Source organism: Aotus nancymaae, unplaced genomic scaffold (assembly GCF_030222135.1).
Source record: "Aotus nancymaae isolate 86718 unplaced genomic scaffold, 86718_ANA_hifiasm-v0.15.2.pri h1tg000057l, whole genome shotgun sequence".
NCBI classification, from domain to species: Eukaryota; Metazoa; Chordata; class Mammalia; order Primates; family Aotidae; genus Aotus; species Aotus nancymaae.
The window spans coordinates 72,809,326-72,827,273 of NW_026988471.1; the positions used below are offsets into that span (position 1 = coordinate 72,809,326).

Below are 17,948 nucleotides of genomic sequence, written 5' to 3' on the forward strand. Positions count from 1 at the left end.
TAAACTTTATGTAGAGGAACAGTTCACTTTTTTTGAAGGGAGGTCTCAGGACTCTTATTTTTATTTTTAAAACATTTTATAGAGATGAGGTTTCTCGAGACTGGGCTGGTCTCGAATTCCTGGCCTGAAGCAATCCTCTTACCTCGACCTCCTCAACTATTGAGATTACAGGTGTGAGCCGCTGCACCTGGCCTTAGGACTCTGTATTCTTCAAAAGTATTCTTAAGAGTTTTTATTTATGTGGATTATCTATATAGATATTTAGGATCCAAGAAATTAAAACATTTAATAATATTTATTTTAAAATTTATTTTGAAAGAACCTGTTACATATTACCATAAATAATATATTTTAAAGTAAAAAATGACTATTTTCCAAAACAAAAAAATTAGTTGGAAGAATAGCATTGTTTAAATTCTGGCTAACTAGAAGTCAGTTGGTGCATCATTCAGGGTTCTCCAGAGAAACAGAACCAATAGGATGGAGATAGGTACAGCTATCTATGTACATCTGTCTGTCTATGTGTATATATATCTGTATTGATATTTATTGTAAGGAATTGGCTTACGTAATCATGGAGGCTGAGAAGTCCGAAGATCTGCAAGCTGGAGCCCCAGGAGAGCTGATGGTATAGTTCCAATTCAAGTCCAAAGGCTTGAGAACCAGGAGAGCCAGCGGTGTAAGTTTTGATCTGAGTCTGAAGGTAGAAGATCCTTCAGCTGGAAGACGATCAGGCAGAGAGAGCACATTCTGTCTTGCTCAGCCTTTTGTTCCATTTAGGCCTTCTAGGGACTGGATTAGACCCATCCACATTGGAGAGAGTAACCTGGTTTACTTAGTTTCCAGATTCAAATATTAATCTCATTCAAACGCACCTCACAGGCTGGGAACAGTGGCTAACACCTGTAGTCCCAGCACTTTGGGAGACTGAGGCGGGTGGATTACCTGAGGTCAGGAGTTCAACACCAGCCTGGCCAACATGGCGAAACCTTATCTCTACTAAAAATACAAAAATTAGCTGGGCGTGGTGGTGCACACCTGTAATCTCAGCTACTTGGGAGGCTGAGGCAAGAGAACTGCTTGAACCCAGGAGGCGGAGGTTGCCATGAGCCAAGATTGTGCCACTGCACTCCAGCCTGGGTGATGGAGTGATACTCTGTTTCAAAAAAACAAAGCAAAACAAAACAAACTAAAACAACATTGGGAGGCTGAGGTGGATGGATTGTGAGGTTAAGAAATCGAGACCATCCTGGCTAATAGGGTGAAACCCCATCTTTACTAAAAATACAAAAAAAAAATTAGCCAGGTGTGGTGGCATGCACCTGTAATCCCAGCTACTCGGGAGGCTGAGGCAGGAGAATCGCTTGAACCTGGGAGGCAGAGGTTGCAGTGAGCCGAGATTGTGCCATTGTACTCCAGCTTGACGATAGAATGAGACTCTTATCTCAAATAAACAACAACAACAACAACAAAACCACACAGCTCACAGACATATCCAAAGTAATGTTTAACCACATATCCGGACACTCCATGACCCAGTCAATTTGATACATAAAATTACCTATCATAGCTGGATTCGCAATCTGCTCTGTATTTCATTCGTTGGGATATATTGTTTTGGTTGAAGTATATGAAGACAATCTGGCCTCACATAGATGAAAAAGGAGTTAGGGAAAGGAGGCTGTCATTCAGTCCCTGAAAGAATGTCAGTGACCCTCAGGGATCTTTGAACCACCCTTTGAGAACCACTGTTCTAGAACATAGTTATAAACTTTGAAGAACTGGAATAATCACGAGCAGATAAGAAAAAAGCTCATATAGAGTTATTGGAGGAAAAATGTAGTCATACTAATAATGGTTAAATATTTAAGGTTGATTAATAACTTGAGTATCAGATTTCTTCTAATACCTTCAGTTTTCTTTAAACTGCAGTGATTACCTGTTAGATGCAAGATATGGAGGGAGGGAGATACACTATCATTGAGAGAAAGGAGTTAAGACATTCCCTGACCATAAACAGCACAGTACCTGTCTGTGGCCATTAAATGGAAGAGGATTGTTTTGGGTTGAATTGTGCCCTCCCAAATTATATGTTGAAGTCCTAATCCCCAGTACCTCAGAATGTGACCTTATTTGGAAATAAGGTGATTGCAGATGTAATTATTTAAGATCTCACTGGAGTAGGATGTGCTCTTAATCCAATATGCCTGGTGTCCTTGTGAAAGAGGAAGGCACCATGTGAGGAGAAAAACATACGAGGAGAGGATGGCCATGTGAAGATGGAGGCAGAAACTGGAGTTATGCTGCCACATCCAGGGAATGGAGGCGGAAACTGGAGTTATGCTTACAGAAGGTAGAAGTAGCAAAGAAGGATCCTTCCCTAGAGGCTTCAGAGGGAGCACGACTCTGCCAACACTTTGATTTCAGACTTCTGGCCTCCAGAACTGCGAGAGAATAAATGTCTGTTGTTTTAAGCCACCTAGTTTGTGTCACTTTGTTATAGCAGCTCTAGGAAACTAGTACAGGGACGTATTTCTGAATAATATTTTCTGAGGGCATGTTTTTGGTAGAGCAAAGTCCAAAAATTGATGTCTTCCTTTTGTTCCTGTTTTATAAAATATGAACCATGATGGATCCTAAAGTACTTCATTTCATCCTTTATGCCTGGGTTCTTCAGAGTAGCTGGAACATTATGCCACTTTCTAGTTCACTTCCTTCTTTATTCCTTTTTATTGTATCATTGTTCATCTTTGTTACTGTCATCTGAGTTACCTTTCTTTATTCATGGAAAACTAGCTCTTGCTACATTGTCTTCTTCTCTTTTTTAGTTTCTTTAACGTCAACATATGTTACCCTTTCAATGCCTGAAGTTCTCAGACATTTCATCTAACCTCCAACGATCTTTACTTCCATGTCTCCTTCCAGTCTGCTCCTACCTGTATGTAGTTACTCATCCCATGATCACAGTCTAGACCTTGTCATCACCAGCTACTTCACTACAAATGTCTCATCCTCTCTTCCCTTCCAGCTACTGCTTCATTCAGTATTCTGCTCCCTGTTACAGTGAATTTTTTTTTTTTTTGAGACAAAGTCTCGCTCTGTCTCCCAGGCTGGAGTGCAGTGGCAGGATCTGATCTTGACTGTGCAACCTCCACCTCCCGGTTTCAAGCGATTCTCCTGCCTCAGCCTCCTGAGCAGCTGGGATTACAGGTACATGCCACAACACTTGGCTAATTTTTGTATTTTTAGTAGATAGACGGTTTCACTATGTTAGTCAGACTGGTCTTGAACTCCTGACCTTGTGATCCACCCGCATTGGCCTCCCAAAGTGCTGGGATTACAAGCGCAAGCCACCACGCCTGGCTACAGTGAAATTTTCAAGAGTGGTCTATACATTTTCTGTTTCTATTTCCTGATATCCTATCCTCATTTTAAAAAGGTTAGGTTTATTGGGGTAAAAGTTAAATATATCAAAATTTACTCTTTTAGGTGTTCGGTTTGTCAAGTGAGCTTTGACATACATATACAGTCGTGTAGCCACCATCACATTTGAGATAGACAACATTGCCATCACCCCAAAAAAGTTCCTGTGTGCCCCTTTGTATTCAGTAACTTAGCCCACTCCTAGTCCCTGGCAACTGCTGATCTAATTTCTTTCTCTTTAGTTTTACCTTTTCAGAATAATACAGTGAATCTTTTGAATCTGTCTTCTTTCATTTGGCTTACGCTTTTGAGATTCCTCCATGTTGCTGCACGTATCAATAATTTGTCCTCTTTAATTTTTATTGCTGAGTAGTATTCTATTTGTGTATAGGTTCAGTAGATACATAGCTTCATTTTTCTTGGGAAATACCTAGGAATGACCAGACATGGTGGCTCATGCCTGTAATCCCAGCACTTTGGGAGGCTGAGTTGGGCGGATCACTTGAGGTCAGAAGTTCAAGACCAGCCTGGCCAATATGGTTTAGTAGAAAACCCGTCTCTACTAAAAATACAAAAATTAGTTGGGTGTGGTGGCACATTCCTGTAATCCCAGTTACTTGGGGGGCTGAGACAGAATAATTTCTTGAACCCAGGGGGCAGAGGTTGCAGTGAGTTGAAATCACACCACTGCACTCCAGTCTGGGTGACAGAACAAGACTCTGTCTCAAAAGAAAACAAAAAACAAACCCTAAGAATGTGTTTGTTGAGTGATAAGGTAATTGTATGTTTAGCTTTATAAGAAAGTGCCAAACTGTTTTTCAAAAGTGTCTGTACCATTTTGTATTCCCAGTAGTGGGTGAGAGTTCTGGTTGCCCTGAATTCTTGGCAGCTATCATCAGTTGTTTTTTTTTTTTTTTAAATTTTAGACACTCTAGAAGATGTATTGTGGTGTCTCACTGTAATTTTAATATGCACTTCCGTAATGACTAATGATATTTGTCATCTTTTTGTGTGCTTATTTGCCCTCCATGTTTCTTCATCAGTGAAAGATCTGTTAAAATCTCTTCTTGATTTTCTATGGCTGGTTTGTTTCATTTTTTGTGCTTTGAGAGTTCTTTATAGTTCTAGCTGCAAGTCCTTTACCAGTTACTTATTTTGCAAAGACAGTCTGTGGAGTGCCTTTGTATTCTCCTGTATTTGAAAGACGGAAGTTTTAATTTTGATGAAACTGGTTTATTGTTTCTTTTTTTCCTTTTGTGGTTTGTACTTCTTGTGTTCTATCTGAGAAATGATGGCCTAATCCTATGTCACTGAGATTTTTCTTCTATGGTTTCTTCTAGACCAGGGTTTCTCCACGTTGGTACTATTAACATTTGGGCTGAATAATTCTTCATTGTGGGGGGCTGTCCTATGCATCCTAAAGATGCATCTCAATGAGATAGACTCTATACAAATCTATCAGTATTTTATAGAAATAGACTAGGACGACTAAGGAGGAAATTGAGAAAGTTATGATAGTACCAGCTATCAAAAAGGTTTTTGGACCTGATAGATTCACGGATGAAATCTTTTAAATTTTTAAAGATAAATGAATTTGCTTGTATAAAATAAATATAGAACAATATTGTAAAACAAGAAAATGAGGGCATTCTAAAATACTGATTAATCTGAGTTATGACTGTGTGAAAATGTTAAAGAATATGCTAGCAAATGTTTTAAAAGTCTGATCTACCACTACTGTGTAAGAAATGTGAACATGTTTCAATATAAGGAAATTTATTGATTTGGGAGGCCGAGGTGGGAGGATCAAGCGCTTGAGCCCAGAGTATGAGTGCAGCCTGGGCAACATAGCAAGAACCTGTCTTAAAAAAAATTGTTGCTATCCTTTATGAGGTTTAATTGGGGAAAAAGATGCCATAATGTAGTTTGATCTAATTTAGTGTTCATTTCTTATCAAATTATTTGAAAATGAAAATACTTTCATATCATGTTAGAATATACTTAATTATTAATTAATATTAAATTCAAGAAGAAAATGCCTTTTAAACTTGTCACCATTAGTATTTAATTCAACTTTAATTCAGCGTTGTTATTTAGTGTGATCTGTGGATTGGTGCCAGTCCATGATTTGCCTGTTACTGGTCTGTCAAGAGAGAAGTACAGAAATTGAGAGGAAGTTTTTAGAAACTTTTATAGTAGTTTGATAGAGTAATTTTATCTTTTTTTATACCTAGAAATCAAACATTTGGACTTGTGTTTTATATTTTGGGCTTATATGCCTTTTAAATTTCATTTTTCTAGTTATTTTTACTAGTTTTAAAAATTAGCTTATTTCTCATTAATTTTTGTTAGCATTTTAGTAAAATGTCAGTCTGCAGTGAATTGGAAGTAGGAAAAACTTCCCCATAGATAGTTGGAGAGCAGTTCTCTGAATCTTGCCACTAATATAAGAGTAAATATTTGAAAGAGACATTCATGGGTGATATGATAATGTTATATACTGAGAAGAGCCCGGGATCCTTTAGAAACTAGTAGAGCTAATAAAAATTCAATCAAGTGGTCTCATGTAGAGAATACTTCAGCTTTAGGTTTGTAATATTTTTTTCAGTTTTATTATCAAATTATAAAATATTATCATGTAGAACCAAATTTATTGATTTAATGATGAGAACTAACAATATAGTGGAAATGTTAGTGATTCTTCAGCACTTTAAGAGACGTGTGGTAGGACCCACAAATTGGCCCAGCCTTTGCGTGCACCATATCTGTGTCCTCCAGCGTCGCCGCTATGAAGAAAGTGGTTCAACAACTCTGGCTGAAGACTGAGCTCAACTGTGTAAAAGTTTCCCAGGCAGCTGCAGACTTGAAACAATTCTGTCTGCAGATTGTTCAACATGACCCTCGGCTGACTGGAGTATCGTCGAGTATAAATCCTTTGAGACCCAGAAAGTCTGTTCCTTTTTGTAGTAAAATGAATCTTTGAAAGGTTTCCCAAGCCACTTCTCATGATACAGTGAATATTAAAAGAGAGCTACATTTGAAGCCTGTACAGAAGCTTATCCCTGAAACACGTGTGCCATAATATACAAGCTCTACTTTTGTCAGTCCTTAACTTCTACCTTTCTGAATTTTCATGGATTTCTATTTCACAAGGGTAATTGTTTTATATATACTGGCAGCAGCATACAATAATACTTAGTATGAAAAGTTTTTTTTTGCATTAAAGAGGTGTAGTAATGGGAAGAGGTCTAAAATGTAGTTAATATTGTGAGAAACAGAACAGCTTTACATTTTCTAAACTCTGACGAGAATGTCATTAAGTAGGAAGCTGTATGATACACAAGTGAGCATTTTAATCTAAATATTAATATGTATGGTAACTCAGTTAATGACTTAGCATGTTCTCCTTTAAAATTGTTTTAGGAAACAGAATGTTGGTATTATCTTTCTCAAGAAGTGGACTCTTCCCAAACCTTGGTTACATCCGAGACCAGGTTTAATGTGAGAACGGAAGATACCGAAGTGACAGACTTCCCCTCTCTGGAGGAGGGTATATTGACCCAATCAGAAAATCAAGTAAAGGAACTCAACAGAGATCTCTTCTGTTCTCCATTGCCAGGTAATGCCTCTTTATTTTACTAGTAGGAATACCTCACTTCACATTTGTAAGTTTTGCGGGGACTGCAAGTCTTGTAACTTTACCTTTTTGAGTTAAGGAGCTCTGTAGAGCCCTACTCAAAGGGATGAGCTTATTTTATTTTATTTTTTTAAACTGGTTCACTAATCTAATTAAGTTTGCAGTTGCCTCTCATTTTATCATATCCCATTGCTCACAGAAGGCAGAAAGGTGATGCCTTTCTGCTGTGTGTGCCTACTATGTGTGCCTCCTCAGTCTTGAATTTGCAGTTTTTGGGGTGAATAATATATTATGCTTTGGTTCTCTCAGCAATGGAGACTCCATGATTCCTCCAAAAAACAAAAAGCAAATGTTTATTATATTTACCTTTTTTGATTTTTAGAATTAATTAAGGCAAGTGCTATTGTCCTCAGCTTTCAAACCAAAAATTGAGGTAAAGAGGTTGAGTGGCTTATCTGGGGTAGATCTTGCTGCTTTCCTCTGTTGATTATAGAACTGATTTATTAGCTCTTTTTTTTTTTTTTTGAGACAGAGTTTCGCTCTTGTTACCCAGGCTGGAGTGCAATGGCGCGATCTTGGCTCACCGCAACCTCCGCCTCCTGGTTTCAGGCAATTCTCCTGCCTCAGCCTCCTGTGTAGCTGGGATTACAGGCACGCGCCACCATGCCCAGCTAATATTTTGTATTTTTAGTAGAGACGGGGTTTCACCATGTTGACCAGGATGGTCTCGATCTCTTGACCTCGTGATCCACCTGCCTCGGCCTCCCAAAGTGCTGGGATTACAGGCGTGAACCACTACGCCCGGCCCTATTAGCTCTTTATAAAAGACAAACTTTTAGTACTTTTATAATCATTAAGGGATTCAATCATGAAGATGGTTTTATAGTTTTTTTTTTTTTTTATGAGAGAAAGAAAGAAAAAAGGGGGAGAGAGAACAGGATTCTTGCTCTATTGCTCGGGCTGGAATGCAATCTAAAAATAGGTATTAAAAAACCTCCTTTATGCCAATAATTGTGCTTAACAACGGAGACAGGAAGGAATAAGGGAAGAAAATAACAAACAAACAGCCAACCAATATTTCATTTAAGTCTGTGAAATGCTATGCAAATGCTGAAGAGTGATTTACTTCCAATTATGTAGTCACTTTCAAAATAGGTGTAATATGATACTGAGAAAAATGTATGTTCTCTGGACCTGGGATGGAGAATTCTATAAATATTCACTAAGTTTACTTATTCCAGGTCTAAGTTCAAATCATAGATGTCCCTATTAATTTTCTCTGTTGTTGATCCGTTGAATATTAACAATGTGGTGTCAAAATCTCCCGCTATTATTGTGCAGGAGTCCAGGTCTCTTTATAAGTCATTAAGAACTTGTCTTATGTATCTGAGTGCTCTTGTATTGGGTGCTTATATATTTATAATCATTAACTCCTGCTGTTGCATTGATCTTTTTACCATTATGTAATGTCCTTTGTTTCTTTTAGTCTTTGTTACTATTAAAGTCTGTTTTGTGAGAGAAGAAAGTTCCAACTCCGTGTTTTTTTTTTTTTTTTTTTTTTTTGCTCTTCATTTAATTGGTGAATCTTCCTCCATCCCTTTGTTTTGAGTCTTTATATGTTGTTGCTTGTGAAACAGATCTGGATACAGCGTACTGATGGGTTTTGACTTTTTATTCAATTTGCCTGTCTGTGTCTTTGATTGGGGCATTTAATCCATTTAAATTTAGAATTAATATTACTATTTGTGAGTTCAATATTGTCATTTAATGCTAGCTGGCTATTTTGCCCATTAGCTGATGTAGATTCTTCATTATAGAGATACTCTTTACGTTTTGGTAAATTTTTGGGATGACTGATACTGGTTGTTCCTTTCTGTTTGTAGTGCTTCTTTCAGAAGCTCTTGTAAAGCAGGCCTGGTGGTGATGAAATCTCTTGAGTGCTTGCTTGTTCGCGAAATATTTTATTTTTCCTTCACTTATGAAGCTTAGTTTGGCGGGATATGAGATTCTGGGTTGAAAATTCTTTTCTTTGAGGATATGGAATATTGACCCCCATTCTCTTTTAGTTTGTAGGGTTTCTGGTGAGAGGTCTGCTATGAGTCTGATAGGCTTCCCTTTATGGGTAACGTGACCTTTCTCTCTAGCTGCCCTTAGAATATTCTCCTTTATTTCACCCCTAGTGAATCTAGCGATTTTGTGTCTTGGAGTTGCTCTACTTGAGGAATATCTTTGTGGTGTTCTCTGAATTAGCTGGAGTTGAGTATTGTCCTGCCTTACTAGATTAGAAAAGTTTTCCTGAATAATATCCTGAGGAATATTTTCCAACTTGGATTCATTCTCTTCATGACATTCAGGTATACCTGTCAATTGTAAATTAGGTCTTTTCACATAGTCCCATATTTTTTGGAGACTTTGCTCATTCCTTTTTACTCTTTCTTCTCTAATCTTGTCTTCTCGTTTCATTTCATTAAGTTGGTCTTCGACCTCTGATATCCTTTCTTCTGCTTGATCAATTCGACTGTTAAAACTTGTGCATACTTCACGAAGTTCTCGTATTGTGTTCTTCAGTTCCATTAATTCACTTATATTCCTCTCTAAGTTGTCTATTCTTGTTAGCATTTCGTAAAACCTTTTTTTCAAAATTCTTAGTTTCTTTACATTGGGCTAGAACATGTTCTTTTAGCTCAGTAAAGTTCCTTATTATCCACTTTCTGAAGCCTAGATCTGTTAGTGGAATGCACTCGTTCTCCATCAGGCCTTGTTCTCCTGTTGATGAAGAACTGTGATCCCCTGTAGAAGGAGAAGGATTCTGATCTTGGGTTTTCTCAGCCTTTTTACGCTGGTTTCTTCCCATCATTGTGAGTTCATCCACCTGTCGTCTTTGTAATTGCCTACTTTCAAATTAGGTCTCTGAGTGGATGTCCAACTTGTTGATTCCCGGCGCCAAAATCTGAGCAACCCACTGCGGCGGCCAAAACAGTGGCATTAAGATTCGTGGTGCTTTTCTGCCCGGGAATCTCTGTTCTGGCTTCCCTCTTGAGTCCCTTCTTCAATCAGGTAAATGGGCGACTCTGCCTTCCCAGAGCTCCAAACGTCGACCAGAAGGGGACCCAGTCCCGTTTACTCTGCACCAAGAACTGCCGTGCCGGAGTGCCGGCAAAACCGCCACACCGGTCACAAGAGTCGCCCTGGCGACCCGTGGGGCTCCTCCGCTGGGAATCTTCCAGTCTGTGGGTAACAAAAATTTGTCTGAAAGTGTGGCGTCCTCTCATTCTGTGTGCTTTCTCTGGGAGCTACAATCCTGAGCTGCTAGTGATCAGCCATCTTGGATCTCTCTGGTTTCATAGTTTTGTATAGAAGGATGAATAGGACTTAATTCAGCAAGTTCTTTGCAAACATAAACTAATGCTATCCAAATCAAGATATTAGTGCCAATGTGTTCTATGATGTGGATCATTAAAGTCAATTTTAGGTCCACATTTTAAGAAAGATGTTGACAAAATTAGAGTACCTTTGTGGGAGGAGATGACTATCTTTTGATAGACAAAACAGAAGACTTTGCTATGGTGAACTATTTGAAGGGCTGTTGTACTAAAGAGGAAGCAACTTATTCATTCATGTAGCAGATATCTAAGTGCCTCCTGTGTGTTTGATGTTAGGGATATATAGATGAAAGCTACCTCCTCTTCTGGGAAGGCAATCAGTAAACGGAAAATAACAGTACTATGGGATTTGTGTTGTAATGGTGTAGAGCAGGAGTCAGCAAACTATAGCTTACAGGCCAAGGCTTGATTTTGTACTGTTCATCAGCTAAGAATGATTTTTGCATTTTGTAAAGGATTGTAAAAACAAACAACAGTAGTATATGTGACAGATTATATGTGACCAACAAAACCGAAAATATTTACCATCTTACCCTTTATAAAAAAATGTTTGCTAACTCGTAGTCTAGAGGTTAAAATGAATATATAACTTAAAGGGAAACTGTTTTTCAAATTGATGTAAAAAAGAACTTTCTAATAGTCAAAGCCATTTAATAGTAGAAAAGGCTATATTAAACAACAAAAAGTGAGCTTCATGTCACTGCAGGATATCTAGCAAAATTCTGTGTTAGCATTATAGCTCTGGGGAGGAGATTGTACTTTGTGACCTCCAAAATGTTTTCTAATGTAAAGTTTTATTCTACTGTCTCATTTACTATAGATAGGGCAGAACATTTTAAATTATTGGAGTAGATTCCTGCATCTGATAGGCAGAGGACATTTTATCATTGCTGTTTTATTATGTGTAAGTACTAACATTGTGATAATTAGGCTCTCACCAGTGGCAAATGTCATTGATGATGGCTGGTGCCAGAATGGTTAGATACCTCAAAAAAGAGGGAGCCAAGCCAGTAACAGATGTCCAAACTTGAGGAAACAAGAAGCAGTTGAAAGCTGTAAAAAAAAGGCATGGCAAATAAAATACACCACCTTCCCATCACACACAAACACAGATAATGTTGTACACTTAAGAATCATTAACTCTTCAGTTTTGGCGCGCTCCTTTAGGAAAATACGTTTTCCCATTTACCTGATTTAACTGTCCAACTCCAACCTGAAATATTCTTAAATATCTAAGGAGATGCTGAAATGCTGCTTATAACTTACTTGTTACTTACTATTCCTTACTTATACCTAAATAGCTATTTTAGGTACTGAGGATTTCTGTAGGTTTTGAAACCTGGTAAGGGATAACTCTAATTTTTTTGAGAAAAGACTTTCAGGTTCTTTAAATACTCAGCCTACAATTAACTGGAAATAGGAAAATTGCTTTACTTGCCCAAAGGTCCCCCTTGTAGCATTAGCCCTAGTGTATTTGGGGATTTGTTAAAAACTCTTCATGATTTTTAGACGGGTGAAGAACTGTTATGGAGGTTTAAGACTGATTCTCTGTGCCAAGGCCAAAGAGGAACCATACCAATTGTTCCTTGGTGGCAAAGGTTATTGTTATATATCAGTTTCTCGTTTTTAATTAATTCATTCAGTAAATAACTCTGTTTTGAGTACCTATTAAATGTAGCAGGTACTTTGATAGGCACTGAGGATATAGCTATAAGTAGACACAGAATTGATAATTTAGATGGGAAGTGGATAGATCAAAGATTAAAACAAGAGGGTGATAAATTATATGGAAGATGTGCAGGGTATGTGAGCAGTGACAGTACATGTTTTGACCAAGTGAAGGGCAGATGACAACATGGTGAGATCTGTGAACCCTTGGTTTGCAGTAATTTCAGGGGGAACAGTGGTGTGAGAGAGGAGTCCTCACTTTGTACACAGTACACTTTGTACACTTTGTTACATCATTCTGAAATCAAGAAAGTATACTGATTAAAATACAAATGATTTAAGTCAACATTCAGGAAATCACAAGAATTTTTTTTTGTTTTTTCATTAAAGCAGCAGTTAAACTTTTTGGGTAATAGAATTCTTTTACACATTGAAAAATCACTGACAACTCCAAAGAGCTTTTGTTTGTTTGGGTTATTGATATTTCCCACATTAGAAATTAAAACTGAAAAATTAAATATGTATTTATTAATTCATTGAAAGAGTACATATTTTATAGAAAAAGAACTTTTCCAATACAAAAATGTGTAGAAGTATGGCCATGTTTTACTTAAACAATTCTGTAATGTCTTGACTTAATAGAAGACAGCAAGATTCTTATGCCTGTTTCTGTATTCAATCTGTTGCCGTATCTTACGTTCTGTAGCTTCTGGAAAATGTCACAGTATCCTTTTGAGAGAATGAGAGTGATTAAGGCAAATGATATCTTAATATTATTTTGAATAAAATTTTGACACTAGGTACCCCGTAAGAGTGTCTTAGGGCTCAGGAGCTTCTATGCCGTACTTTGACATGATAGTAAGAGCATTTGCTAAAAGTTGGAATGCTTGGGTTCAAATCTCACTCTGGCATTTCAGCTACTTGAATGTGGACAAGTTACTGCTTCGTAAGTTTTGTAATCATGTTTCCTCACCTGTAAGATATGTATAATAATACCTATCTTTCAAGGTTGTCATGAGGATTAAATGAAATAGTGTATGTTAAGTGCCTGGACCTTGTCAGGCTCTCAATAAATGGTAGCTGCTACTGCTGTTACTTTTACATTATTATTATAATGCTTGTAGAATTCTCCATATGGTAGCATATATAGGTGCTTTAAAGTATTTAAGTAAATCATTGATTTTCAGCATTACTCAGCATTTTTATATTTGAACCTTTACAGTCATACAAGATAGCTTTGCTTCTCCTGATTTGCCTTTGTTGACATGTTTGACACAAGACCAAGAATTTACACCTGATTCTTTATTTCATCAAAGTGAACTAAGTTTTGCACCTCTGAGGTAGGATGATGATTCATTTGCATGTAACCTTTCTCCTTTCTTGTTTTATGTTGTTACTAATATTAGTGACTTCAGGCCAAGGCAGGACTTTGATGTGGGACTTAGATACTCTTAGCACACACTCTGAAGGTAACGAAGTCCTATACTAAGACTTGATGCATATTAATTTGGCAGAGTAACGTGTAGAGATGAATCAGATGACTGTAGTTTGTTTAAAAATAATTCCTAATGTATTCAGGTATTTCTAATGTATTCAGGTATTTCAGGCATATTTTAATTTAGAAGGCACACTAGATTTTCCTTCTTATAAACCTCCCCATCTGTTGCCCATCATCTCTCTCCTCCCTCTCACCTTTATTCTGCAAAAAGCATTTATTTCTAGGTGACTAACTTGTTTGGCACTCTGATTTTATTCAGCTGTTATTGAATGAGACTAGTTAGCTCTCCTTACTTTATAGGAGGTGTGAATATGAAGTAAGAAGCTTTTTATAAACAGACATATGCAAATTAACAGATACTCCAAATTCATGTCCTTTAGAATAGTCATAATGGGAGAAAAGTCTGGAATGTTCAAAAAACATATTTGGAATTATTCAAGAATGGTTTCCTCTTTTAGAAGTGAAAAAAAAAAAACCCACCTTAAATTAAAAACTATAGATGTTTAGAAAGCAAAAAGTAACCCCTGTCCTTATACTATATATTACCTTGTATCACTTTTATGAAAAGTGATCTGTACACATTAAGTCATCAACTAATGATTAAGTTACTGTTGTGTTTTCGTAATAGATCGCTTCTTGAGTGGTGTTCTTTCTCTTTTTGTTTGTTGTTTGTTTGTTTTTTAGATGGAGTCTTGCTCTGTTGCCCAGGCTGGAGTGCAGTGGTGCCATCATGGTTCACTGTAACCTCTAACTTCTGCACTCAAGCAATCCTCCTACCTTAGCCTCCTCAATAGCTAGTACTACAGGCATGTGCACCATGCCCAGCCAATTTTTAATTTTTTTGTAGATACAGGGTCTTGCCGTGTTGCCAAGGCTTGTTTTGAACTCCTAGTTTCAGGCGATCCTCCTGCCTCAGCCTCCCAAAGTGCTAGGATCACAGGTGCGAGCCACTGTGCCTGGCCTTGCGTGATTTTCAAGAGCATAATAAATGACTAGTAAAAAAGTTAATGCAGGTTAAATGAAAAATCATGGTAGGTGTCGTTATGAAAATCACATTGTGTCTATTGCTTTAGGAGAAGCCTGAGATAATATTAGGGTCATAGGGTGGTAGTTCACCTTTTGGTTACAAAGAATTTGCTTTGTTCGGTCATTAGCCATCTTAAAGGAGTCTGAAATTAGGAGAGCTTTGTTGTTCAATACACTTTTCAAATAAACTTGATTTCAATGGCATATGTATTTTTGTGTTAGTACTTAAAAATTAAATGTTTTTAATGTGTTATTTATTTATTTTTAACTATATATTTTCAGGGAAATTGCTGATAAGCCTGAAGACACTGAGTGGTTTTCTCGACCATCGGAAGTTAGTGAAGCTTTATTTCAGGCTACTGCAGAAGTAGCTTCAGACTTAGCGAGCAGTTGCTTTAGTGTATCTCAGCACCCACTTATAGGCAGCACAGCTGTTGGGTCTCAGTGCCCTTTTTTACCTTCTGAACAAGGGAATAATGAAGAGACGATTTTATCTATTGATGAACTGAAAATTCCCAAAGACTGTGATAGTTATGATACTCTTTGTTTATATATGTCATGGGAGAGACAAAAAGATACACAGCAGCCTGAAACCAATTTAGCTGATAAAGATCAAGTTTCAGTTGCAACTTCATCTGACATAACTGATGAAAACATAGCTACTAAAAGAAGCGACCATTTTGATACTGCTTGTTCATATGGGCAGTATTGGAAACAGAAAGCTTTACCTAGGCAGACAGAAACATATTTAACCAGTAAGTACCCTGATTCTTTTTCAGATTCATTTGACACAATTGATAAAAATAAAATTTCCAAGGGAAGTAAGAATTTTAGCGTCCCCTTTTCCTATGTGCCATGGAACAAAGAGGAAACTTTACACCACCCAGAATCATGTGTAATCAGTAAGGACCATGCTTCCTTTCCATGTGAAGTTGCTCTTCATCATAATAATAAATTTGTCATATTCTTTCTTGCATTGTTTGTTGGAAAGAAGAGGAAAAGGGGTTCCCTTGACTTCGGATAGTCATTATTTTGAGAATGTTTATTTAAGGGCTCCAGCTGAGATTGAGGCAAAACAAGAGATGGATTATTTGGAGAATTATGAAAGAAATGAAGATTTGCAGAAAGAATCATCTCAATGTTTTGAACTAATGGAGACTAGAAATAATTTAGTATCTTCAGAAGTGCAACCCACATCCTCAGAAATAGAGTACATTAGGAATGTTATAGCTCCTGATAATTCTGTAAAAGTTTCAGAGGGACATGTACTCTCCAGGGCACATGATAGCTCTAAAGTGGTGGCTTCTGGTGGTCTTCCTCCAACCGTTAAATCCAACTTGTATGAGACATCAGAATAACTGTATTTTTAAGAGGAGAGAAACCAAAAGGAAACTTCTTTTTTTGGTGATAAAAATATTGATGCTACTGAAAATGTAGCCTTTGGGGCAGTTATTGCCTCTATTGAGCCTTTTAAGAAAGACAGTACGGTAAATAAAATCCAAGCTGATATCAGTAAATCTTTAGCAGATGACAGCCAAGAGAGGGAACCAAAAAATCTAGATCTTTCTTCATTAAATGATAATGATGAAAACTCTTTCTTTGATAGGCTTAAACATCCATGCCATCAGTCTACTCCTGGGCAGTAGTTTTGAATCAGCGGATTCAAAACTATTGTTGGATAAAAAGGATGATGATGATAGCTTTCTATACTGGCATCCAAATTTAAAATCACCCCCTAATGCTCTTCAGAAAATGTTTATTGAGCCACTTTGTGTTATTCCAGAGCTTAAGTCATCTGCTTCTTTGAGTGAAAAATCTTACAATCAGGCTGTTGGTCTTGGCAAAACACAGTCAGCTTCATTTCAGTGTGATGTAAGCAATAAATCATTTCCTCCCTTTGGGAAAATAAAGTCTGTTCCTTCTCTTGACCTTGGAGAGAAGGTAGGATCTTCAGATATTATGTATTATGTGAAAGTATTAACTTCAGACTCTTTGGTTTTACAAGATTTAAAGCAGCCAACCTTTGAAGAAGTTGCAGATTACTCAGACTTTAATTTGGGTAAGGATGTTAACTGTAGTAATGCCATTGAAGGTCCGCCTGCAGCTGTAGGAAGCAGCTTTTCAGCAAACTTGGTGGCGTGTGATGCAAAGTCACAAAGTGCTTTACCATTGACTAGTGATGCATCATTAATTGCAGTCACCCAAGAGACATTACTGAAAGGTGATACCAAGGTGAAATTATTTGGCCTATGGGAGCAGAGTCTAGTTTTACTATATATACAATTATGCAAATGACTTCTATTTTGTAGAGGGCCTACAGGGGAAGGCTGAGTCTGATGTCATAACGCTGGATGGTGATGCTGAATGCTGTAGCCTAAATGAAAATATTGTGTTCAGTGAAAGAGTTGCTGAACTACAAAGAAAGGTGAGACACAATAAAATGATAGTTGTAAGAAACATGGCCTTTCTCAGTATTGTTTCAGGAAATGGTATTGTTTGTTTTTATTTTACTTTTTGCTATTTCCCAGGTACATGACCAATGTGATTTGGCTGGTCAGTACATTGAGCTAGCAGCTTTAGAGAATTTTCATGATGACCTAGAGATGAATGACAGCTCCCTGCACCGGCAACCTACTTTACAACTTCCATCCGAGAAGGAAAGCAATATTGAAAAGCCTGTAAGTTTTTTTAATCTGAAATTTCTTCTGGGTGGAGAGAGGAATGTTTTGTTTGAAAAATGGGCTCAGGTTGGGTGTGGTAGCTCACGCCTGTAATCCCAACACTTTGGAAGGCTGAGGTGGACTGATCACAAGGTCGGGAGTTTGAGACCAGCCTGACCAACATAGTGAAACTGTGTTTCTACCAAAAATATAAAAAATTAGCCAGGCATGGTGGCTCAGTTTCAGCTACTCAGGAGTCTGAGGCAGGAGAATCACTTGAAGCTGGGAGGCGGAGGTTGTGGTGAGCCGAGGTTGTGCCATTGCACTCCAGCCTGGGCGACAGTGCAAGACTCTGTCTCAAAAAAAAAAAAAAGGGGGGGCCCATTTATATCCTTCAGTACCAGTTTATAACTTGTACCTGTTCATCTGATATCCAGGAATATGTTCCATTAGAGGTTGGTATAAAAGAAATGTTTTTATTTTGTAGATTGTAAGACTTAGTTCTGTGGTGTTTTGTAAAAGGCCATCCCATGGGGCTCCCAGGCTTTTCATATTGAGGCAGCCTAACGCTTCTTAGTTGTGCCAGCAAGAAACTTTAGACAGTGTTAAAACTTATAGACAGTGTTAAGATTAGACTTATTTGTGTGAACATT

At 37.6% G+C, this 17,948-nt stretch overlaps 1 protein-coding gene across 13 annotated transcripts in view; it reads left to right on the forward strand.

Moving 5' to 3' along the window:
• Nucleotides 1-17,948, forward strand: part of ALMS1 (ALMS1 centrosome and basal body associated protein) — a 246,366-nt gene that overhangs the window by 28,635 nt on the left and 199,783 nt on the right. For 11 of the 13 annotated variants that reach the window (XR_010337974.1, XR_010337975.1, XR_010337976.1 and 8 more), the window contains 5 exons: nt 6,847-7,042; nt 13,334-13,451; nt 14,918-15,390; nt 16,945-17,060; nt 17,164-17,313. Coding sequence is in view for 8 of the 13 variants with exons in the window: in XM_064364240.1 (XP_064220310.1) it covers nt 6,847-7,042; nt 13,334-13,451; nt 14,918-15,390; nt 16,945-17,060; nt 17,164-17,313 (1,053 nt within the window). In the remaining 5 variants the exon portion in view is untranslated. The remainder of the gene's footprint in view (nt 1-6,846; nt 7,043-13,333; nt 13,452-14,917; nt 15,391-16,944; nt 17,061-17,163; nt 17,314-17,948) is intronic. The other 2 variants (XM_064364244.1, XM_064364247.1) reach the window with 2 other exon arrangements.